This window comes from Tyto alba, unplaced genomic scaffold (genome assembly GCF_018691265.1).
Source record: "Tyto alba isolate M040663 unplaced genomic scaffold, T.alba_DEE_v4.0 Super-Scaffold_7, whole genome shotgun sequence".
Lineage (NCBI taxonomy): Eukaryota > Metazoa > Chordata > Aves > Strigiformes > Tytonidae > Tyto > Tyto alba.
The window spans coordinates 27781133-27805618 of record NW_024881328.1 but is presented as its reverse complement, the minus strand read 5'-3'; the positions used below and the strand labels follow the sequence as shown (position 1 = coordinate 27805618).

General features: G+C 39.8%; 1 protein-coding gene across 2 annotated transcripts in view; it reads right to left on the bottom strand.

Annotated features, from left to right (window-relative positions):
- Positions 1-600: 600 nt before the first annotated feature.
- ITPRID2 (ITPR interacting domain containing 2) overlaps positions 601-24486 on the bottom strand; it is a 42364-nt gene continuing 18478 nt past the window's right edge. For both annotated transcript variants that reach the window (XM_042784058.1, XM_042784059.1), the window contains 9 exons: positions 19009-19100; positions 14707-15927; positions 12122-12202; positions 11607-11734; positions 10387-10537; positions 9178-9243; positions 8082-8495; positions 2234-2358; positions 601-1891 (listed from right to left, as the gene is read on the bottom strand). In XM_042784058.1, coding sequence (XP_042639992.1) covers positions 2248-2358; positions 8082-8495; positions 9178-9243; positions 10387-10537; positions 11607-11734; positions 12122-12202; positions 14707-15927; positions 19009-19100 — 2264 coding nt within the window. In that variant the 3' untranslated portion in view covers positions 601-1891; positions 2234-2247. The remainder of the gene's footprint in view (positions 1892-2233; positions 2359-8081; positions 8496-9177; positions 9244-10386; positions 10538-11606; positions 11735-12121; positions 12203-14706; positions 15928-19008; positions 19101-24486) is intronic.

The window sequence follows — 24486 nt, the reverse complement described above, 5'->3', positions numbered from 1 at the left end:
GCACACAGGCACAGGACCTACATTAATGCTCGATTGTGCTAATTAATCTGGATGGGGGACAACAAAGCATCTGCTGCTGCAATTATTTGATCAGTTTTTGGGCTTGCACATTTGTGAAGGAAGGTTGCAGGCACTTGGGTCTGGTTGGTTGCTCTTCAGTGGCATTCTGGCATGGAACTGCACACTCATACAAGCTGCAAAGGGAAGCAGAAATCTACTGCAGCTTACCACCTCATGCATATTCATATGCATAAGTACTGTTGCAGTTTATATTTCAACTTTTAAACATGCAGGATGAGGTTTTCAGCAAAGCTCTGGCTCTACTCACAGGGACAAACTCTAAGATGTCAACACCAACCAAATTCTTGGAGCCACAAGAGAAGCCAACAACTTTAAGAGTTTGGTTTTACATGCCAATGTTTCTCTGAAATTTAAATCTCACATTTCCTAAGAATATAGGGTACCCTGAACATCTGAAAGCTTTTGGAAACCCAAGTCCTGACCTTTCCTACTGTTCTCCATGCTGTGTACTATTTGGTCAAATCTATGTTACTTATTTTGCTTTAGAGTAAACCATGCACAATGAAAAAGAGACACAGATTATAGGCAAAATAAATATTTTATTGGTTTAATATACACTTCTTTCTTAAGAAATCAGCCCTTGGTGTGTCTTCCTAACACAATTTAAAATCTTATAAACTTTTTCATATAATATTGTTATATTTGAAACTATTTTTGATTAAAAACCTTGACATAGTGTAAAGAGTTTTAGTAGATGGAAATGGCGAAGGAGTAAAGAAATTCCAAGCACAGCAAAATGGGATATTACATACCCACTAAATGTCTGTTTGACCACATAAAACTTCCAATGACTTCCAATTTGCTCCATTGGAACAAATGCATGTTCATCAGGCTAACTGAAAATACACTCAGTGAGGGATGGGCAAGGAAAAGAGATTTTTTCCATTTTCCCCATAATACAAGCAAGGTCACTCATCCATTTCAAGTTGCACATCCTAATTGCTTTCAGAAGATCAGTACTTTTATTGCATTTTGGTTAATATGAAGCAGAAGAGAACTTGGTATGACTGAGAGCAGTCAACACAAAGACAAAAAACAGTGTTTAAAATAAGGCACTTTTATATAGAGGGATGGGCAAACAATAAGGAAGCAAATAAAATTAGTTAAAAGAAGTTGTCTTCTACACAAAGATAAGGCTTTCAGTGTCAGAACTTTAAGTAGTTTTAAGTAACCTCATGTCATTCTACCACTCTGCTAATAGTAACCGCCCCAAGAATTAACAGCAATTTTTACAACAGGATTGTTTCTTTCTTTTGAAGTGGCACTAAGTAACAGCAGTGGAAACCATTATTGGTTGTTTCAAGCTCTTAAAGTGGATCAGTTATTGCACAATAAATACCTCATAGAGGTCAGTGTTTTTTTTGGGGGGGGGGGGGGGTGTTGTTGTGGTTTTTTTTTTTTCGTTTTTTTTTGTTGTTGTTGTTGTTGGTTTTTTTAAATAAAAAAGCTAGGCTGAATGCATGTGTGTTATTTATAAGTTGGTTACATCTGGAAATCTTCAAGTTTCATGATGTATCATTAGACAAAGAAATTAGCTACGTAAAAATTTACATCAGGGACATACAAATAAATACAAAACCTTCCAGCGAGCCACAGTTTTGTTGATGCTTTAAGGAAAGTAATGAACTAGTTAAAGTGTCTAAGTCTTTGCAGATGAACTCAGGGAAAGGTACACATCATAGAACCAAGCATTGAATACAGTAGCCTATCTCAGCAGCTTTAACATCTCCTGAAGCAAAAATAACTTGATACTTTCGCCAGTGTATGCCGCCCAGAGCAGAATCCCACAGCTTTTCGGACTATATCCAACCTTACAGAAAAGAAAAAGCAAGACGAATATCTAAATTAGATTTTCAGAAGTCTACTTGTTATGCATAAATACCTAGTTAAGTAAAGTCCTCACGGAGCACATTGAAACCAAAAATCAAGGACCACTGGAGGAAAGCTGACAGCAGAATGGGCCAAACTAAAAACCAGCTAATTTTCTAAACCTATCCTAGGATTATCAGTATCCTTTGTACTTAATAAACTTCAATTTTCATCACTTACGTTTCACAGAGAAAATGCAAAAAAAGCAAGGTTTAAGTTAACAACAATATTTTATATGATAAAAAAAAAAAAAATCTGGTTATCACAGATTCCCAAAGATTACCTGTAGTATCAGTTTCATGGCTGTGTATCCTGTTTTGCAGTTGCAGATCTGCTTTGGGGTGATACAGCTGCTAACAATCCACTTACTATTTCTCGTCTTATTTCACCAACGATAGATTCCTTGATCTGAAAGGGATTAGCCAAATTTTTAAGGTCAGTAAGAGTTATATAACCAATGGATAAAACTAAATGATATTGCAGACATGTTTGACATTATTGACATATGAAAATGTATACCACCAAAAAAGTCAACTTTCAAAAAATGCAAATGGAAAAACTTATGAGGATTTATCTCAGAAAAATATGTAAGTAATTTTAAAGTTCTTGCAAATCGTATAAATGCAGACCAAACCAGTTTTATTTTTCCAGATGGTAAATATATCTGTGTTTTACACTTAGGATAACTGGATTTATGTTACGAAAAAGTGCATTTGAACTATGCAAAGTTCTGAAAATAGCATTTCAGGATATATACATCAAAAGCATGCCAAATGCACCGCTTTTTGACATTTGTTGTTATCTCTTGAAAAGGAATACACGACTGATCTGCCTTACAAATGGATTACACAGTAGAAAAGGTCCAAGTCCATGAACATATGCTGCTGTTTTCATATAAATCAAAAGGAGAGGAATCCTAATTACATACTTTCAGCAGCAAAGACAGAGAACTTCAACAGTTGCTCACATCATCAGTTGGCCACTGGCATATGACGCGTGCCAGCAAAGACTATTTTTCACAGGATTGTGACAAAGTATTTACCCATTAAGTTTTACATAAACCAAACCCAGGGGTTATTACTAGCAGGCCCCTGAATGTGGCTGAGGCTAGAACAAAGGAAGAGCGGAGCACTGATGGCTACAGTAAAGGAAACAAAGGAGGAAAGGAGACAAAACACAGTTCAACAAGAGCATATTATGGCCAGAAAAGAGCAGGGCATAACAAAGAAAAATCATATAGGCTGCTCAGAAGTACAAGAAATCCTTGGCACCAAGTCATTTTTTGGATGGTCTTCAGGAAGGACTAACAAGTCAGATGTGGTTCTATGGACAAGGGAGGATGATGATGGTGAGAGAATGCAGGGGGCTAAAGAGACAGAGCCCAGCCACTGGGGTCACTCACAGCAGCACTCATCGGCTCAGTTAAGCAATAGAGTTTTCCTTTTCTTATGAAAAGGGCAAATAATTTTCTGGCACAAATGACTGATTTTAGACTAAAGAAAATACTATTCATAGTGTCATTTCAAAGTAGCTTTCAAGTGCCTGAGTAGCTGTAATGAATGTGAAAATTGATGCCAGACAAAAAGCCCAAGTTTCTAATCCCAGTTTTGCCGGCAGAAATCCCTTCATGTTCTGATGCCCCACCAATACAACGGGAATAATATTTACTCAAACCCAGCCTTCCCAACGGCCTTGCCATGTCTGTGTAACCCTCTCATCATGTCAATGAAGATCTTGCCATTATTCTTATAAGTCTCCCCTTTTCCTGGTGCGTCAAAAGGATTAAGCAACAACGTCAGAAGGGTGGCAGCAGCATTAGCAACAGGTTATTTATCCCTTGTTCTCATTGGCAAGCAATTCAATCCCTAAACCATTAGTGGAAAAGTTCCTCATTTCGTTACTGCTCTGCATCAAGCAGAACTTCAGAGACTATAATGTGATTGGGAAACAGGTTTCCACTTGGATTGTTTGCTGAGTAACTGACAAAATAAAAGCCAGTGTGTAACAGGGCCTGGCTTACTGATGGCTGCAAGTGCTGAGGATGATTATGCTGATGCACACACAGATGTACAAAGCCTTAGGACCACTGTCAATGCAGTAAGGGCTTTGGGATTTAGAAATGCAAGCACAGAGAAATGTGCCACACAGCACCCCGGCTGTCCAGCAGGCCACTGTCATAAGAGATCCTGGCACTGCTCTCTTCATTTTTTTTCTCCAGTATCTCATAGGGTGGATCTGCAAGTATACTACAGAACAGTCATTCTGTGCCCTTCTCTTGACAGACAGACAAAAATAAACCTCAATTTCCAAAGAAAACTGATAAAAGCTTCCCAAATTAGCAAGTAAATAGTCTAGCATGACAGACAGTCTTGTGGCAAGGCAGAGACTGGAAGGGAAGTGGCTCCTGTTCTATTCTCAGATCTTCCAATAATTTCTGGCTTGACCTTGGTGGATCACTTGAGCCCTCTGCTTCTCACCCTCCCACCCAGATGAAAACAAGGCCACCTTTTGCTGCTTCTTTTCACAGCCACTGCCTCCCCCCTCCTTTCCAGACTCATCAAGGTCATCCCTGCGTGGCAAGTGCGGCATCGATTCCTGCAATGACTCAGTCCCATGCACGTGTCATGACAATGGCCAATGTTTGCCTTTTTCATTACAAAAGATTTAGGGCAAGGTGCGCCTTCCATTTGCTCTGCAGAGGGCACAGCCCGCTGCCAAGGCTTCCTCCATACAAAAGACAGAAAGCAGTCAATGAATGCTCCACTAGTATTTTTAGCAGCTGAATGAAAAATTGATCATTTGAAAGAAGAGAGAACCAACTCATTTATGGTATATATACTACATTGATACAACACTAATATTCAATATTGCATTAATAAAACAGTACCACATTCAAAGATAGTTTTACTACAGAAAATCAGTGATCTTTCTCCCTATAAAAGAATTACCATTACTGTAATATTATGTTGCTGCTAAATAATTAACTGATTGGAGAGTGAAGTGCCACAGTAGAAATTCTGGAGATGGGTGTTCTTGGTCTGCTGATGGAAAATGGGCATGAGGCTTTTCACAGTCCTCATACTCCTGACCTGAGGTACATTTTCTATAATTAAAAGAATTATTTCCTACTCTATTTTCTTTTTGTGCTACTTCTTCATGGCAGCAGTTGGTGAGTTTTTATGCTCAAGATAGTAAGATGAGGAACCTAACACCTGCACAAGGGAAGTATGACCAACCAAGAGACATTTTTGTTCAATACTAAGCTAACATTGATTTGAATGGAAAACGGAAAAGAGAAGATTCTCTATTGCATCATTTCTCTATTCCCTAGACATGTTACAGCCTCTTAAAACAGATGTTGACAGGAAAATCATACATTTCTTTAAAGTATAACTTCATTAAATGTCATTTACAATGGAGAATTGTTAGCAGAAACAAAATCTGTATTTCTCTTAAGCAGAAACCTTTTTGAATTATCACATCTTTTAAACTGCAGAAGAGCAGAATGAGAGAGCCTGGTGGCACTCCTAGCAACACTGTGACCTACGAGTCAAGCAGTAAGTGCTTCACGTGATACTCCAGTGGAGGTCAGGCTGTATTTTCAGCAAAACAACAGGGCCACTGTTTTGTGTTTTAACATTTCATGTTGTTGAATGCTTTTCTGTGGGAGTTAGTCCATTAATGCTAAAAGTTAAACACCATGGATTTTTTTAATGCCAGCAAAGAGTTACAGGTCAAAGCTCACATGCATTACAACCCACCCAGGCATATTCTGAAACACTGCCTGACTTTTCTTTCCCCAACACGAGGTCATGCAGCTACAGAGAATGGGAAGAATAAGCAAGGGTTTAACATTTGTGAGTGCATACATCAAGAATGCATCCTACCAGATTTCTTTCTTTTGACAATGAAACTGGAATTCCTTTGCTAACAACTGGGCTACTTAAGGAAGACACATTTCATTTATGCTCTTCTTTAGCTCTTATGAAAAACCAAAGATTTTCCTGACCAGTATTTAATAGCATATTCTGACTCTGTAAAAACTACCAGGTGCTTTGAGCCAATGCATCTTCCCTCTGACCTGCAAAACTTCTCATGCTGAGAATCTGAGCCAATCCGAAAAAGGCTGCCAATTAAGTTAAACTGAGGGACAATCTCTCTGTGTGCTCAAACATTTACGAAGTTAGGCAAGTTCAGTTATTTGCTGACTGCTCATCTTTGAACAGTAGCCTCTCAGTTTAGTGCAGATTCTTTCTGCATTACAATGTCCTCAGTGCCACACAACCCAAAGAACAATCCCTGTGCAAAGAGTACACAACTTTCTTTGCTATCAGTTAATGAAATTGAAGAGGAACTTTCACACAGGATAACCTCAGAGAAAATATTGACTGAAATAACTCTGTACTTTGACTCCAGCTCTCCTTATTGTCTCTGCTGCTTTTACAGTACCTTTGAATTACAGCTCTCCCCTTCCTCTCTCAATTTCTCCTTTAGCAACCCTCCACCACGACACCACTCCTTTGACACGCATGTTTTTACAGAAGGGTGTGATACAAATGCAGTATCTTGCCTTCACTTCAGAATCAGCAGCAAAATGCAAGGTATGATAAATATCTCATGTGCAAGTCTTCTCTGAGCATTAGGCAATTAATCCCTTTAAAAAGTCATGAAGGGAAAAAAAATGGACCAGAATGAGACAGAATTTGGGATGTCTAGGAGTATGCTTGTGGCTATGCAATATTCTTTGCACTCTCAGCTCTGGTTATTCATGGAGTTACCCAAAGGTAAATAAAGAAAATAACTTCGCATTCTTCCAGTCACCATGTTCTATGAGAACACTCCTTAGTAATGCTTTACTGCTTCACAATCTGACTGTGCAAGTGCATAGCAAAGCCCACAGTGAGTCAGCCAAGAAAACATCTCCACTTTGCAGAGACAGACACAGCAGAGTCTTGTGGTCAGACGATGAGTAAAAGTATACCTTATGGTCCAGTACACTCTGCCTCTTTCTGCACTGAGAGAAGAGGGGTGAAGGTGTGGCAAAAGATTCCTCTGGGATCACAGCTCCTGTTTTATCATGAGATGAGCGGCCTGACTCTCATCTGTTTTAAAGACAAAGCTAAGGCAAAACTGGTTCCAGTTATTCACAGCCTCAACACAAGCAGACCTGGATGGTACCACAGCATTACAGTCTGGCCTCTTATACATTCCTGAGCGTGACAGCTCTGCTGGCCTTTCGAGTGGTTTATGACAGAGCCACACAAAAGCTTCAAGGGACAAGTTAAAGGATAAGGGTCCAATGACCCTCAGCTAAAGACTAAGTGGTCCCCCTCAAGTGAAGGGGAAGGAATAAACCCCACAGGTTTTCAATCCCCATTTCTGTATTCACAGCAGAGATCCTGCTCCACTTTGTCACAGGCACTGCTTTTGAGAAACAAGAAATTTCTTTTGCTTCCTTTTCCCATTTATACTACTTGCTATAAGGCTTTCTGTCGTGCCACTGACAAACAAAACATGCAGTTCTAGTCCTGTTTTTTAACTTGGCCCACAGGAAAAATAACCAACCACCCTTCACTTTCATTGACTGCCAATAAAACTAGTCCAAAAGCATTGGTCCAACATTGGTCTTAACGTCTGAAATAACTTCTCATCTGACTTCAGCTTGCTTTGCACACACCTACAATCCTTAGCAGTTTGGGGTAGAGTGATTGGGAAAGTAATTTTAACATTTACTACAGAGTTGTTTCAGAAACAGTATTTCATCAATCAAATTAACTCCAACCTGGCATTTTAGCAAACAAACATGACAGAATAATTTTCACTTGGGAATCCGAAATACTGCTGCTTAATCAAGTAGTAGAGATGGCAAAGTCTTTCTCACTCAGACTTTTAGTCTATTAATTTACATGCCTACCACTATCACTGTAAAAACATTTGCTGCTTTGCACAGGAATACAGCTGTGGCTTCAACATCTAGTGAATAGCTCTGAGCCTTCAGAAATAGTACAGTAACAGTATGAAGCCTTGGCTTGAGGAGGAAGAGAAAACCCCAGTAGCCAAGAGTTATAGATGTCTTTAGGTTTCCCTAAACACTGTTCAGACATCCTAGATCTCATCCCATCCTGCCTCACCTCCCGTATGACTTGCTGCAGCTCCTCCTGCTCCACAGTTTTGTGGATTTCATCAGCCGAAGGCATGAGAGGAACTTTTTCAAGTTTGTGCTCCACCTCTGGCTTGGAGTCTGCAAGCTCCTCGGAGCTTTCCACCTGCTGTCCAGCACCTGCTCTCACTGGAGGAGTTGGTGTTAAGGCGACGGAGGCTCGGTATAACTTCTTGCTTTGACTCTTAGACTTTCCTGTTAGCTCAGAGGATCCAACACCAGCTTTTCTACTTGTGTGACCAGAGCACACTGAAGAGGAATCAGAGTTTCCATGGGAGAATACGGACTCTGTACCCTCTGCGGGGAGAGTTTCCAGTCCAAGATCTCCCAGTCCTAAACCCAGTTCAGACTTCAGAAATGACTGCTCTCGAATAAGTTCGGAGACCTAAGGATTCAGAAAAGAAACAGTTCTAAATAAGCATATTCAAAAGCCGCATACAGACACATCTATGCTTTCTTGATATTTATTCAATGACTTACTCATTCCCTCTGTGCAACAAATACAGCTATAAAATAAATACATGCTTTGCCTTTATGACAGCAACAAAGAGGATCATAAAAAGGAATGGGCTTTTTTGAAAGCCAACATAAATACGAACTGTGGCAGTTCCCCAAGCCAGTGACTTTTGCAATACAGTTGCATCCTGGCAGAGCAATTGACAGAGACACACGTAAAGGCTTGATTTTGTTTTTCTTTGCTAAAACAATTCAGGTTTGTTCTTTCCTTTCTGCAGTCTTTGAAGTACTTGTTTTCAGTAGCATAAAATGCACAGAAAAATAAGAAATAATTTTCCCTAGAAAACTCACCATGTAGTCATTGTATCAACTAAATGCAAACAACACCTCACTTCTACATATTCCTCTTAAAAACAAAAAAGACTTTACAGCTACTTATACCTATGGCTAACTTTGCTTAAGGGAAAACACAGCTGTTCTCAACAGAACTACTCAAGTGAGTGAAGTATTCCCAAGATTATGTGTCAAATTAATCTCCTGTAACCTCTTGTAAGACATCCCTTCCTGATTCTTCTTCTTAGTAAATCATACAGCACACAACAATTACTTACTGGTTCAATGACATTCAGTGGAGAAGGGCATGACAGATTATCAGCACTTCTGCTCCCATACATACCCTGAAAAATTAAGTCAAGTTAATGTATAGAGGATTTTTTTTTTTGAGCTGTCAGAAGCTAATATATAAACATACCATGTCTCAGATAACTTTCTATAAAAGCAGAAACTTGGAAACAGGAAGCAAAGCCGGTTGGAGAAAATTTATTTCAGTCATTTTTAAAGCTGGCCCTCTTCTATAAAAGGATTTACAAATAAAAAAAATATTTATATGGTTCAAAGAATGCAAATTTGGCTTGGGATCACAATAATACCATATTTTCCTGTTCTTGGGTTTCAATTTTTTTCCCATGACTGAAGAGGAAGATGTGGCCTGTGTCTGTGCTGCTTCTAAAGAAGAAGATTGGCTAAGAAAGAGGAATGAAACCCAGGAAGAACATATGATACTTTTCATCTGTGCTTCTTTTGTTTGTCTGAAGGCAGAACTGCAGCAGAAAAAAGAGGAACAGTCTTCCACTGAGTGAAAAAGAAGAGAAAGCATATCGCCATGCTACCAATAACATATGCAAGTGTCTCTTATCACCCCTCTTGTGCTTTTGTGGAGTGTTTGTGGGAGCAGAGCTTCTCCCACTGTTTGGCATGGAGCCACACACTCATCTGAAGGAGCTACAAAAGGCAGTGGAGGGAAAAGCTGAAGACGACAACTGGATTTCCCCAATTTATTTTGTTCCATGGATTGTCAGAGCTAGAGGGGAAGCACACCCCAATTCTTGGGGGAGAAACACGGCACATTTCTCATGTCTCTACCCTCATTCCACAAGTAACAAAATCAGAGTAGGGAAACTCCAGACAGACCATCACCACCCCCCAAGGATTTCAGACATAAGTACTACCTACCAAAACTGAGAATTCAGGGTCATAATGAGGAAAAAGAAGAAAGCACCAACAGAAGAGGTCTGAAATCTCAGACCTAAAACCCCAGAAGATATGTATTGATAGGTATTAACACCAAGAAAGTCCCTTTATCCACATACCTTTTCTCCAAGACAAAATACTGACTGAAAATAATAAAATATGGCCCCTGATAATACACATGGCATCATTAGATCCCTCGGGTATCATCCCACTATAAGAGTTTTAACAGTTATGAGTTATTAACATTACACTGAGAAAACCCATAATCTTGTTTCAAAAGTAATACTTACTACATGTGTCTGAGGTCTGTAAGGTGAAGACATGTGCAGACTTCTCAGCTGGTCTTCCAAAGCAAGTAGACGTTCTTCTAACTGCATCTCTAACTCCTGTAGCTCCATGCGGACAGACTTTCTCAAGCTCTGTAGCTGATCAGCTTCGTATCTATACCAAGTCCATCACAAAAAGAACAAGGGCATTCACTGCACTCAGCTACACATCACGAAGGGGGAAACTGAGCAGGACAGTCCCATGAGTAAAGGACTTTATACAAGGGAATTGAAAGTGGAACACAGAAAATTCCTCTTTCATGAAAAAATTAGCTGAACATCTAGATGGAACGAAAGTCCTTCTCCATTTATAGAAAATATATATTACTTCATGGAGAAATCTAAACACCATGGTGTATCACAGAACATTCTCCAAAAATTTGAGCTTTAAATGCTTAAATATATGTAAGCAGAAGAAATCAGCATTTATACATATATCTAAACAAATCCAATTTAAAACCAGTAACAACAAAAATCACAGAACAACACATTAATTGCATATTACTTCTCCTATGTGGTTCTAGATTCTCAAGCAGTCGCAGCTACATTTTGGCCAGGGCACCACTGTCCAGGAAAAGTCAACTGATTTCAAACATGTTTACTTTTAAAGTGATTAGTCAGGAGCTGATTCAACTAAATATATAAACAGTTTTGAAAGTTGTTCCAGATCAGCTGCTGCTACAATTCATGGTGAGCACAAGCACACAGAGACTGAATATGAATGCTGTCTGTAGCTTGAGGAGTAGCTACTGTAAGTTGGAAAAGCATTTAAATGCTACAATGGTCATTCTTTATTTACATCTAAATAGATTGGGGGGGGGCAGGAAATCTAAGCTGAAAATCTTTAAGGCTCTCCCTGCTTCCCCCCCCTCCCCCAATATCCTATGTTCAAGTAACCTATGATAAAAGTCCTTAAAATCTACAGCTGTAAAATCACTGGAGAAAAGATGAAGGAAAAAAAAAATGTCAATTAAGGAGAAATAGGGATTAGAGGAAATAAACTGGAAAAAACTCCAGAATGAAGAAGCATAAAGAAGAGAGTAAAAAAGTTTTTGGCAAAAACTCAGCTCCAACTCTGTTCAAATTGAAACTAATACATTTCTTGCTCTGATTTCAGGGGAAGCAAGACATTTCCTGAAATGACAGAATATTTTCTCTTTTCTTTTTTTTAAAGATCATTTTACCTTTCCTCTTCTGTCATGTGCTGATAAACTGTTGTCTGTTGACGTAACATAGTCAATTCCAAATCCATCATTTGGGTTCTGAATAAGTTTAGATTTCGCCTTACTACTTGTAGCTCCTGGAAAGTATTCTGGAGGGGGGTGGGGAGAAAGATAATAATGCATTACATGAAAAAACTGAATTAAATTGTGTCTGGATCCCATAACCACACTTGCCCAGATGTGCCCTTTGAGTCAAGCAGAACCTCAGCAATTTCAGTATACTACAGAGGCTGCATTTTGTGAACTCAAAGTAATTCAAGAAACAACATTTTTAGATGTACCATACAAGCAAACACATGAAAGAATTTCCATGTATTTAGATTAATTCCTTTTAAATGTTATTTGCAGGACGAAGTCATCCATCTTGAGAGTAAAGATAGGGAACTGCCCAATGTTAGCACAACCTGTAGCACATCTAGGATGTTTCCTTGTATTTTGTTTTGACTAAGTACCACTATGTGAACAGGGTCGCTTACTTCGTAGAGAGGTAGAACAGATGATCTCTGAGTAGTGTAACTGGTGGCAGCTAAAAGATCCTGACCCCGCATCACCGGGTACTAGGGAAGAAACAAATGATTTGAAATGGGAAAATCAGTAATCTCCTTTATAAACTCAACTTTTCAAATGCACAGATACTCCAAAACCAAACAATGTTAAAACACAAATACTCTAGTATTTCTGCTGTGATTTCTGCTACGGATGTAAATATTGTATCAGGAAAAGGAAATCTTACAAAATGGCAGCACCAGCTCTTAACTGAAGCACCAAGTGTCTGTAATTCAACTGTGCTGCAAGTGAAAAACCAAACTAATCCTGTCTGACACAGTAAGTAGGAATAAAAACTAAGTTTTTCTGCACCAGGCATTTTATGCCTGAAAACTCAGTAGTTTCAACTGTCTTAGCTAATGTTAAAAAGAAAAACCCCAAAACCAGAACTGAGCAAATTAAACTGTGTCCTATTTTCAAATCATGATTACAGTCACATTTGTTGTGGGGTTTTGCTCAGTTGTTAGTTGTTTGTTTGGTTTTTTATTTTAGTTTTTAATTTCACTACATTGCCTACATCCAAAGACCCCTGCATGCTAAAGATCTCTCATGAAAACAAGATTGTTGAAGAATTTGTATGTTGCATCAACATATGGAACAACCAGATAAATTTCAGGGGCTGTTACATGTAGAGACATGGCACAACAAAGAACAGTGGAAACAGCAAAAACAATTACATTTTCAAACATGAAAAAGACAGCTTGCCCAATATAATTTTGAAAGAATTAAGAGGATTATTGACATGAGATGGAAAATTTGAAGCATGCCCATTCATCCAGAGGAGTTTTGCTCAAACATGATCACATCAAGGGGATGTTTTGTTTTTCCTCTCCCCTTTTTTTTCTGTTCCCTATTCTATCAGGAATTTATCTACTCCTCTTTATTCCCGCTTAAAATCAGAATCATATATTTGAAACATCTCAACTTTTCCTTTAGACATGGAGTGTGCTGTGTGCCAAACTTGATCTTGGCTGTAGGGAAAAACAGCACCAGGGAATACATTTTCATACAAACTTCTGTAATGAGAAGGACCAAACCCCCAAAATGGAACTAGTCTAGACAAAATATGCAGGAAGCAGAACAAGTGGGCTAGAAGATGCTATTATCCCATCTGACACTACTTTTTTTTTAAAAAAAAAAAAACAAAACAAAAAAAAAAAACCTGAACCAGCTTTGGTGTAAGTTCTGGATGTAATACAGAAGTTTCTCCTTCAGTAGGTTTAGTTAGCATGGTATATGCAGTAGAAGCACTGTCGCACACTGTAACCTTACACAAATCAAGGCTGCAATTGGTACACAGAAGGGAATTTTACAAAGGTTAAATTCTGCAAACGTTTACTCCCAAGCATATCATGCACTACCTTGAACAATGGCTGACTTGAAACATGGTTGACCGCAGATTTCCTCTGCAGAGCTGGTCACAGTATCAAAGCTCACTCTGAGAAGCAGGGCCAGCTGATACAACCAAAGTCAGGCTGGACTGGCCTCTAACTTGTGACAAATGGCAAAATAAACAAAAATAACAGGAGTCTAAAAAAGCCCACTACAGCCAACCACCTGCACTATGGTGCAGGCAGGTGCACGTTTGCTCTTGGGTAAAACCCACAGAAATCAATGAAGTTCTACAACTGAATAGTCTTCAAGTACTCATATATAAACAAGCAGTCTGCAATTGTGCTGCCCATATAGCCACCTGCAGAAGCTTGCAGGCTCCTAAGTTGGATCACCACCTAAGAGAACAGCAGCACAGGGATGGCAGAGGAGGGAGAACTGGCAATCGGGCAGGAAACAGCAGAAGGTGTGGCAGAAACTGGTGAAAAAATCGTGCTTGCATTTTAAAGTATTTCGTCTCTGAGTGATGAGAGGAAAAAAATTTCACATGCTCTGACAAAACTGATTCTTAATAAGCAACTGATGACGTCAGGAACATGTTGACTAGCTCCAGAGTTGAAAGTGCAAATGACTGGCATGAAACAGCAGAGGAACATATAGGGATCAATCATCACTGACACCATTAGTGAAGCCATGCGACTTGCAATGAATATTTTTATCAGTTGGATGGGAAGTATGTCAAAAGAGAAGAAGAGAGAGGTCAAAGGACTGTCAATATGTATTTTCAAATCTAAAGTTAATGACCATCATCTTAAATTAATAACTGATAAAGAACACACTGTTCTTCCCTCCCATCCAAGAATATCCATAGAAGTAAAAAACAAAACAAACAAAAAAACCCCACAAACCAAAACAAGCAAAAAAAAAAACCCAAACACAAAAAAAGGCTGGGTCAATTTCAACAACAAGAAATTAATGCAAAAATAGTGAAGAATTGGAGAGATGATCATTTGCCACTTCAAACAGAAGCTCCTAAAACAGAAGCAAATCAAACTTGCACAAAATGTTATTTTTTTCCTGATCTGTTGTACTACGCAAAGGAATATTCAGGTTATCATCTTGGTTTTGTAAGTATAAAATAAGAAGCCCCTTCGCCCAGAGGCACAATTTGGCTTCCTCTTACCTGTGAGAGGTTCTGCAGAGAGTTTCTGATGTCATGTAGGACCCTGCGCAGCTGCATCTCCACGGTGGAGGGCGGGTTAATGGCATGAGGTCGATGAGGAAATCCAGCATGCCTTGGAGAAAAGGGACAGCTGAAGGGGGAAAGCAAGGCGCTGAAGGAGGAGCCGGAGATGCTTGGGACACTGTGGGTGCTCAGCGTCCTCACGTGCTCGCAAAGCGGTCTGTCCTGCCACTCTGCGGGGAGGGAGTGGAGGGAGCATGTCGACTGGGACATGTGTGCCGGTGTGTGCAGGGGGCAGCTCTGTACCCTGGTGGGACTGGGCTCCTCGGATAGCCTGCTGGGCCCAGTTCGCGGGCCTTCTTTTTTGGAGGACGAAGGTGCAATGAACAGAGTGGATTTGCACACTGGCTGGCTGGCAGCTGCCTCACCCTCACTTTTGTCATGCTCAGGCATCGTGTTCTCATCTTCCTCCACGTGTGTGTACTTGTAGGTGAAAGAAGGAGGACTGCACAGGGTTTCTTTTCCTGGTGTTAACTGGACATTCACAGAGGACACCACTTTCACTGGATTCAGCAATGCAGTTGGGAGAGACTGAGACCGTCTTAGAGGATAGCCTGATTCAGCACACCAGAGTCTCTGCTTCCTCAGTAGATCTTTTGACTTAAGCAGAGTGCGTCTGGCCCTGGAATCAGACGTGCTGACAATCCTCATCTCGGCTCTTTGCAAGGCGACATGAACCCTGTCCGCAGACGATGGGGAGGCACCGCCACCTTCCAGAGACTCCATTGACTTGAGGATATGGTGTGTGTGGTACTGAGGAAACTCAAACACACTGCCTGCCTCCAGCAGATCCAATTCTTTTCGTTCACTGGAAATGTCTTTCTCGTTAGAGCTGATCTCTCCTTGGACTGTCTCTGATATATGAGATGACTTACTTTCTCCTCCTTGATTTTGTTCAGTTTCACAGTCAATAACTTTTCTATCTTCACTCCTTCTGTTCTCAGAAGGTGCCCCTACCTTTTGTCTCTCTACTTGAGAGATAATATCCTCTTCATCATCGTCTTCATCCTCATCATCATCTTCTTCCTCCTCCTCAAACTTATTGAAACAGGGCAGGTCCTTGGCTATCAGTGTCTTCTGTTCCTCACTATGAGATGTCACGGTTGTCTCACTGTCACAGCTGTCAGCACTGCTTCCCATGCCCTGCAAAGACTCCTGAACCTAGAAAAGATACAAGCCAGCAAAGGGGTGAACATACTGGAGACTCAATTACTGCCTTCTCAGGAGTCGGGCTAAGAGTGCAAGACCGTATTTACTGGGCACTGTGGTGAGGAGCAGAAAGAGTAATGCAATTAGTGTACAAGAAAAACAGTGGAGAATAAAGAAGCCATAGTATCAGATAGGTCAGAAGCATATTGAAGCATGGCACCAAAAGGAGATTTTTTTTTAAAAAAAAAGAGCAAACTATTCACACATTTCCTTGATTTGACAATAAATTCTTTATTGCCAGAAGAATAGAAGTGCCAGGAGAGTAAAAGAGTAAAATGCTAGTATTTTAGGTAGTGAAGACAAAGGGATAGCAGGGTGGCAGTGCATGGCATCTCCCATATATAAAGGTTCACAGTCAGTGCTGAAACAAAGGGTGATATTAGGGAGTGCATACAGAGAAGTGAGGAGAACTGTAGTGAAACTAGTGTCATGGGATAACACTAAGAATTGGAAAACCAGACTGCCTATATACTTTGCCTGTTTTAAGTCACAGAATTGTTTGAGACTGAGAATCTCACATTAGGCTAGTAATCTCTATTAAAGATTGCATCCAGTACTATTACATCCATCCTTCCTTCCTTCCTTCCTTCCTGTCTCCTAATACTTCTTCCCCTTTTCATTCTACATCACAGTTTAAAACAGAGCACATGTATGATGGAGCTGCTAATTTAATAGGTAACAAATGGCAGGAAAAGCATCTATGAGAAAGAAAAAAAAAAAAATTTATGGATTGCAAAGCATATTCCTTACGTTGGCCTGACTGACTGATATATTTACAAGTGGACAAGACATTTTCATAAGAATATGTGGTATAAAGTACAGTCTTGGAAGTTTATCATAGTTGACGCGTGAACTAGCAATTTAGAGAAGCTTTTCCCATCCTGAATTTCTGCAGCTCTCACTGCTGTTAGTATATTAGCTATTAGTTCCTTCTAGACAGATTACTTATGGTGTCTGACAGGCAATAGTTCCTTCTCCTTCTCCAACCATCTAGAATAAGATTTCAGTTATGAAGGTCGTCTTCATAAGTACATACTGAACATTGCACTCACGAGCACAGCTACAAATAAGTATTGAAGACTATGCGGGTTCATATACTGTTCAAGCCAAAGGTATTAAAAAAACAAAAGATTGTAATGTCTAGGTGAAATTAAGTGTGCTACATGTGTGCATATCTGTGTCTCAAATCCTTCATCATATAATTTACTTACAACTCTTCTAGCTTCTTTGGTAACATGAAACTTCCCTGCAGAATATCCCACCTCAAAACCAAAATCTCCTTTAGAAATCTTTATTTTGGATGTCAGGGATGAAAGGCAATATGATTCCAGTTTTTGAGTTTTCTCCCAAGTTTCAGAGGAATGCTATGGCTGCTAGAGCCAATTATTTAACAGTAGATGGCACTAACTTACCATACTTTTAAGAAACTATATACACCCCTCTGTATCCCCTTCATCTTTTCACAGGATCTCTTCACTAGCTGCCAAGTTCTCATTTCCCCTAGTCTCATCATTCACCTGTATTTTCCGAATTCAGCTCAGCACTTGGGCTGAATAAAGCAGTGAAGGTGGCAGAAAAGAGCCCAGAAACTCCATGGCACAAGCCTCATTCAGTCTCAATACATCTTTTCAAAACAGCATAATATAAAGCAGAAAAAACACATCCCTTTACAGACAACACAAACTCCATCAGTCTTCCAGTGAAGGGGCACTTACTTGCAACATGCTTTTAATGGTCTCTTAATCAGGGTGCAACCAATATAAAGATCAGGAGTGAGCAAGTCTAACCTGAATAACCTTCTAACACTTCAGTGCAGTCCCAGTTTAGTAAAGAGCAGAACCAATATCTCAGACTATTATGCTCATGACAGAGAATCAGGCTCATGATTTCCTTTATTCACTCTCTTGCTCTTGGAACATGTAAGCTGATGTTTAAGGCAGACACAAAGATTAGCACTGGCTTAGCTTTCATTTTGGTACTCAGTTAAAAAACTACTAAACCGGAAAGCACAGAATACCAGTAACAAAGCAGAAAAGCAACATTGATGGATGGGGAGAGTGGGAATCTCTTCCTAGTAAGTGCCAAACAGCTTTTAAAATGTTTGGTATGCCACAAAGAAAAATACATACAGCCGCATAAAAAAAAAAAATTTAGCAGCTGCAAGCCATAGAAATTAAATTACTGGTGGCATCCAGAATCCCATCTTTGTATTCCTCTAGATTGTGGTTTAGGTCCCAGACAGCTAACGGATGTCCTTGAGGCTGGGATTCAACTAAAGACTTTTCTCTGGCTGATTGACAGGCTAACCAAATCATGGTTATTACTGTGCAAATGTTTTAGGATTGGCAAGAGAACACCTCTCCTAAATATCAGGTACAACACTGCACAAACATGTATATTGGGCAGACACCTAAACACCATGCTGGAACAAAAGCCTCTCCCAAGACATGTGGTCTCTGGTTGGTATCAAGGCAGGTTCTGGGACCAAGATCAAAGGAACTGGAACAAGAAAATGTGGGAGCTCAAGATCAACTAAACATTAGTATACATTTACAGTAAAGTTAGTATGAAATTGTTTTCACCTTTTGCCTGCTGCTAACTAAAAAAAATATAGAAAAATATGAAAAAAAAAAAATAGAGTGGGAAGGCAGAAATGATACAAGAAATTAAATTATCATCAGAAAAGATATAATCTTTCATAATCTTAATCTCTACCCACTCATGAGAGGAATGGACTACAATTCTGGAGCCTCAGTTGGTGAGAAAGATAGACCAGAAACAGCAAACAGAGCATACTGAACTTACAGCTCATTTCAGGCCCAAGTATATCCAGATCATCCTACCAGAAAGGCTTTCAACTTTTAACACAGTTCTGTAAGGGACTAAGCAATTCCAGCTCTGAAAATGAGACGTTTTATAGGATCTAGACTGACAGGCACGATAGCAGTCAAACATCAACATCCCTCCTGCCCTCCCCAGGTCCCGACTGACCTGCAATAATTAGGAATGTTCCAACACACAAGAGAACCTTACCTGAAGCTGATTAAATGGAGAACAATCTGTGGAGGAGTCCTCAGCAAAGCCACTGCTGTCAGAGTGTTGACTTGCAGTCCGTAACAGCTGGTCTGTTTAAAACAAGCAAAACCCAACCATAACTACTTTACAATCACAACCTTTCAAGCCCAATCACATTCAATATACGCTTTCCTTCTACATCAAAATAACATTAACTGGATAACGCAATTCTTTTTCAAGTTCCACTTTAAACAATAGAGAGAAACAACTCGTTTGTTTCAAGAAAAACCTCTTCTCATGCAAAACCCTACTTGTGAAACTTCAAGCAGCGGTGGAAGAGGAACCATCTTTTACATTTTTCTTTCCTGTGTATGGAAAAAACCCACTCTGCAGAGGTTGCCACTGCTGGAGTTTTCCTTCCACAAAAATGAATCACTGGTTAATTCACATGCAGGCAGTGGAAGAGTTGCTTTTGTATTGACATGTACAGATTCACCACCCCTCCTGATCATGGAGATAAATGAGATCACTCATCTCCTGCCAGCCTACACCACCCCATACACCCAGAGGAACAGCATCACAGGAGCAGACAGGACAATGTGCATCTCTGCAAACTGCTAGAGATGGTCCTCTGCTGGTTTAGCAGACCAATACAAAACATCTCCGACACATCAACAGGCAATCTGCCAAAGCACATTCTCAGAGCTCATTTTATACATGCAAGATAAGATCCTCCTGCTTGTTCCTTTCTACTTATATTAGGTAAGTGTTAAAATAGCCTAAAGAGGCTCTAAAATCCTCAGTGTTACCCAGGAGTAATTTCCTTTGGTGCAAGCACTATACCCACAAAGCTGCTTTTCAAGGAGACCTCAGCAAGCTCTGTAGTACAGTATTGCATGTATATTGTTCCCAACTAGACACAGGAGGCACCCCCCATAAACATTTTGCTTAGCCAGATGGCACCATGGGCAAGAACCATATCTCACCTCTAGTTCTCAGTAGAAATGTAAAAGCTTGGAGACGGGATGAGACCACAGTGGCCTGTAGCTCCCAGACCTCTGACTCCTCCTGCACCTCACCTTGGGGCAAGAGCTCGCTGCTGTTTTCTCAAAGGCTCAATGCAGAATTTTGCCCCACATTCCTTCAACCACTTAACTGTCATCATATAATTAATCCCATTTCACATCTCAATGCATTGGAATGCATTATGAAAACTGTTTTGAAACTGTTGGATATTCAGAATTGATTTTTTTTAGTATTAATTTTGATGAACACTTCACTAACGCAGAAATAAAAGCTTGTACAGGCCCACAAGTTTGTGAACACCAGGAGAGGCAAACTGCCTGTTAAACTTCTGTATCAGTGATTTCACACAGCTTTTAGGGAGTGCCTTTCGAATTGTGCCGCTCTGTTATCATGGTAGCCACAATATCCTGCGAAGATAAACAACTTTTCTACCTCAAGACAGACATCCCCACCCAGCTCCCAGTAAAGACAATGGAAATTACTTCCCTGAGAACTGGACTAGCTCTTATTAACCGCTCGATACAATTAATATGGCTGAATGAAGAGGTTGCCACTACTGCCGCAGCTGGTGGGAAGCTGTCACCTCCTCCAAGGTGAAGTGTCACCTGTTTTGGCCTCCTGTCTGTCTTTTCCCATTTGGTGAATTTTAATTTAAACGGAAGAAGCACTACTGGTGAAAGCCTTAGCCACAGGGGAGAGATTACAACTAGTTCAGATAAAGCAATTCACCAGTGCATGTGCTGGCATCTGGTTTCACATGCATGAAGTTTATTACTGCTCAAGGAAAATAGTCACCTGCCCTTCGATTCCCTTCTCAGTCAATATCTCCTTTTCACCTATTAAAAAAATATATATATATCTATATACATGCACATATATATAACTCTAAAAATCAATTCTTGGTCTCCCTGGAGACACAGTACTAAAGTAAAAATCAGTGGTTTAGATCATTTTCTATAGCATTCATTATTTATGCATGTTTTGACAGCCTTACATGACAAACACAGTCAGTCAAGTGGTCAGTCTAGAGCTGAGGCTGTCATACCTGTCTCATCATCTTTATCCATGGCAAGAGACTAGTGAAATGACAAGGTTTGGCTCTATAAAGACTGGAAATACCAACTAGCACACTGGGATATACTGATACATAATGGTATCCACACTCCTTGTCAACTACTGATCCAGATGTACAACCTGCTCTATGGCACCTGGATGTCTCTCAGATTCAAGCAGACAAAGGGGAAGTATGGAAACATTTTTTCAAAAAGCTAAAGAATTACATTCAGATCTTGATTAAAATACCTACTGGCAATGGAGAGTCTTAAGAGAAGGAAGTTGTGATGAGATATGGCTCCCCTCTCCGCAGAAAACTTGGCACCAAAGGCTGGGTTGTAGGGGCTAACCTGGGATCATCCCTTGCTCTGCGTACCTCCACTAAGGCAACTGTGCCTTGCACAAAAAGGTTACCACACGATGCCAACCCTGCAGCCCAAAGCTATTATCAACACTACATAGAGAAAATCTTCTGAACTAGTAGGAGAAGGCCAGAGGCAGCATAATGAGGAAAGTGGGGGAAAAAGGAACCAGCCAACATGAACAAAACCAGAAGGAACAATCAAACTCACATCCCAGTTAAACAGAGCACAAATGAAAATGTCTCTTGGATTATTGTTTTAAACTGTATAATAAATATCAAAATATATTTAGGCACTGAACACATGCCAGAAAAACGTGGGTATTCAGAAATACATCAAATAAGATGATGAAGTTCTAGACAAGAACAGAGGATGAAGAAACAAGTCTGTGGATTACAAAACATGAGAGCACAGATTTACCAGAGAATCGCTGTCAAGTAATGGAATAATTCACCTACTGTGAAATAATATTCAGCTACCAATGGACTGTCAGTCTCACCAAGCCAAACAGTTCCATCAGGTGCTTCTCTTAAACTTTCTGCATCACTCAACTGATCACACAGAAGAGGAGGAGAAACACATGGAAACATCCCATGAAACTTTAGTAATGTCTGTGTTTCTTGTATCTGCAGTACTGGCAAAACTCTAATGCACTTCGTATTTCATGAGATTATTAATAAAATTGACATTCCCAGTACAGCTATAAAGTACTCCATTACAGGATTATATATCTGATGCCCCTTTTCTCATATTGATCACACCCTGTACCCCAGCACTGCCAAAACCAGCTCAGGAGGGAGCTTTGCTGAAGAAACTCTTCAGAGTCCCTGGGGATTTCCTAGCTTCTGGACAGATAAGCACAGCCTCCCACAAATAGTAAATCTCTTCCAAATGTTTTCTTCTCACTCCCGCATCTCCAATCTCCTGTGGAGCTGCACCCACAGAGAGCTATAAATACAATAATATATTAAGGACAGGAAGTGCTGATGATGTACTTGCTTCACTTTCAAGAAGTAAATTTTCAAAATACATCACTGCTTCTGACTATCAGTGTCAGATGCCTTAAAAGAAACAGGTTTGTGGCTATTCAAAATTTCACAGAGCCACTGATGTCAGCAACCAGATACTCACAAGTTACCATACCTCGAGAATACTTCGTTCTCTATGCATTCTACCTATATTTTTCTCATTTGTTGAGCATTTCTGGAATTGAAGGTGCTGCTGTATAAATATGTCAGGAAGAATTTCGTTTTTCAATGAACAAACCTTCCCTCCAGATAACTTTGCAGTAAGTTTTTTTAATAGTGGACATTTAGCAGCAATGTACGTTTACAGTGCAAAGTAACTGAAGCTTTTCATACTTCTCTACTGTGTTCCTAAAAACAAAAAACACATGCACAAAAATACATCTACATTTGAAGTTTGCAACAACAAAGAACAGAATTATGGGTTTGGGCATAATGGATAAACCAGTTCAGTACCATTTGGAAGACATAACCTAAAAAGTACATCAGGCTAGTCAATACAATACAGAATTCTTTGCATCCTCTATAAAGTGTTTAATAAAGACAGTACTACAGCAAAGCAATCATTTGCAAGCCACTTTGAAAATCTAAGTTTATGACTTATAAACAAAGCTAATCTGAAATGACAAATGTGCTTGTAATGGGGAGTCTAAGCACCAGTAGACTCAGTGTTGTTCAAGCATATCTTAAGTCTCCAGACTATTTCAGTTGGAAAGATAATATCTTTCTTTTTTTTTTTAATTCAAATACTTCACATCTTATTATAGGCTCTCTTAAAATGCCTTATAAACTGTTGTAAATGTCAGAGAAAGCATCCACAGCCCTCTGTGTAGATGTAAAATAACACTGCAAAGTTTTTAAGAGTCTGTATGAAACAGCACCAACCCTGATAATTGATACAGAAGTACCCCTACATGAAAAAAAAAAAAAAAAGCACAAATGTATTCCTTCAGGGGAAGCATTCACCTGGATCAAATTCTTTGTTTATGGGTGCTTACATACAGTAGAGCCAACGTCACTGAAAGAGGTGGGTCTGTATGAGGATCATCAGCTGAAATCACATTGCAATGGAAGACTGGTGCTTGAATTTCATCCTGATCCCACCTCAAGAGATTGCTTGTGAAAGTGGCATTTCACATCCAGACACAATGGCCAGCATTTTTAATAAGTGATCATTAACTCTGGATGACTTCAAACTTGGTGAGCACCCACTCTCTTGAGAAAACAGGCTTCCACATTGCCTGATGTTGGACAACTTGCAAAAAAAAATTAAAAATTTACTGCTGTTTTTTAACATTTTGGGTAAGTTCTCCACCAAATGCTCTCCCTCTTGGTAATTTTACTGAAATCCATATAGAACAAAGACCTAAGCTTTCTACATCTTCTAGGTGAAATAAAATGTTGGTCTCAGACTAACTTTTAGCACATCAGCATTGACATCCTTGTTAGATAAGTCATAGAAAACTCTAGGCAATACTTGCATGATAAAGTGTCATCGCTAATCTATGCCAAGTGTATTCAGAAAAGGGTGAGATATACTAGGTGGAAAACATGAGCCAGCATGCCTCGCTTCTGCCATACTGAAGACACATTGCTAGAACTGCTGGTACCTTTCAACAGGTATACACAGGACCACCCGACTTTTTAATTTCCTTGCATGGAGAAAGAAGAGCATAAGATAGCTACTGGGAACAGCAAACACAAAATTAGCATTTCAGAAGATGTAAAAAATGTATTTTTCTCCTCCCTGAATGCAGCTCCTGGTTCCTTAAGTTGCCTTTCTCCAAAAAGCTCTTCTGAAACTGCTGAGGCCAGGCAAACAAGAGACCTGACCTGTAAAGAGTGCATCGCTTTACATGTAATCATGAACTTCAAAATACAGTCAAGGGAGAAATGCTGGGAACAGTTAGAGATGCAGTTTCTGGAGGTCCTTCTTGGCAGCTCAATGTTTGCAACAGAGGACGACTAGTGAGTGCAATGCCATGTTGTGCAAAACGCTGCTGAACTAGTAGCACAAGCCATCCCTAATA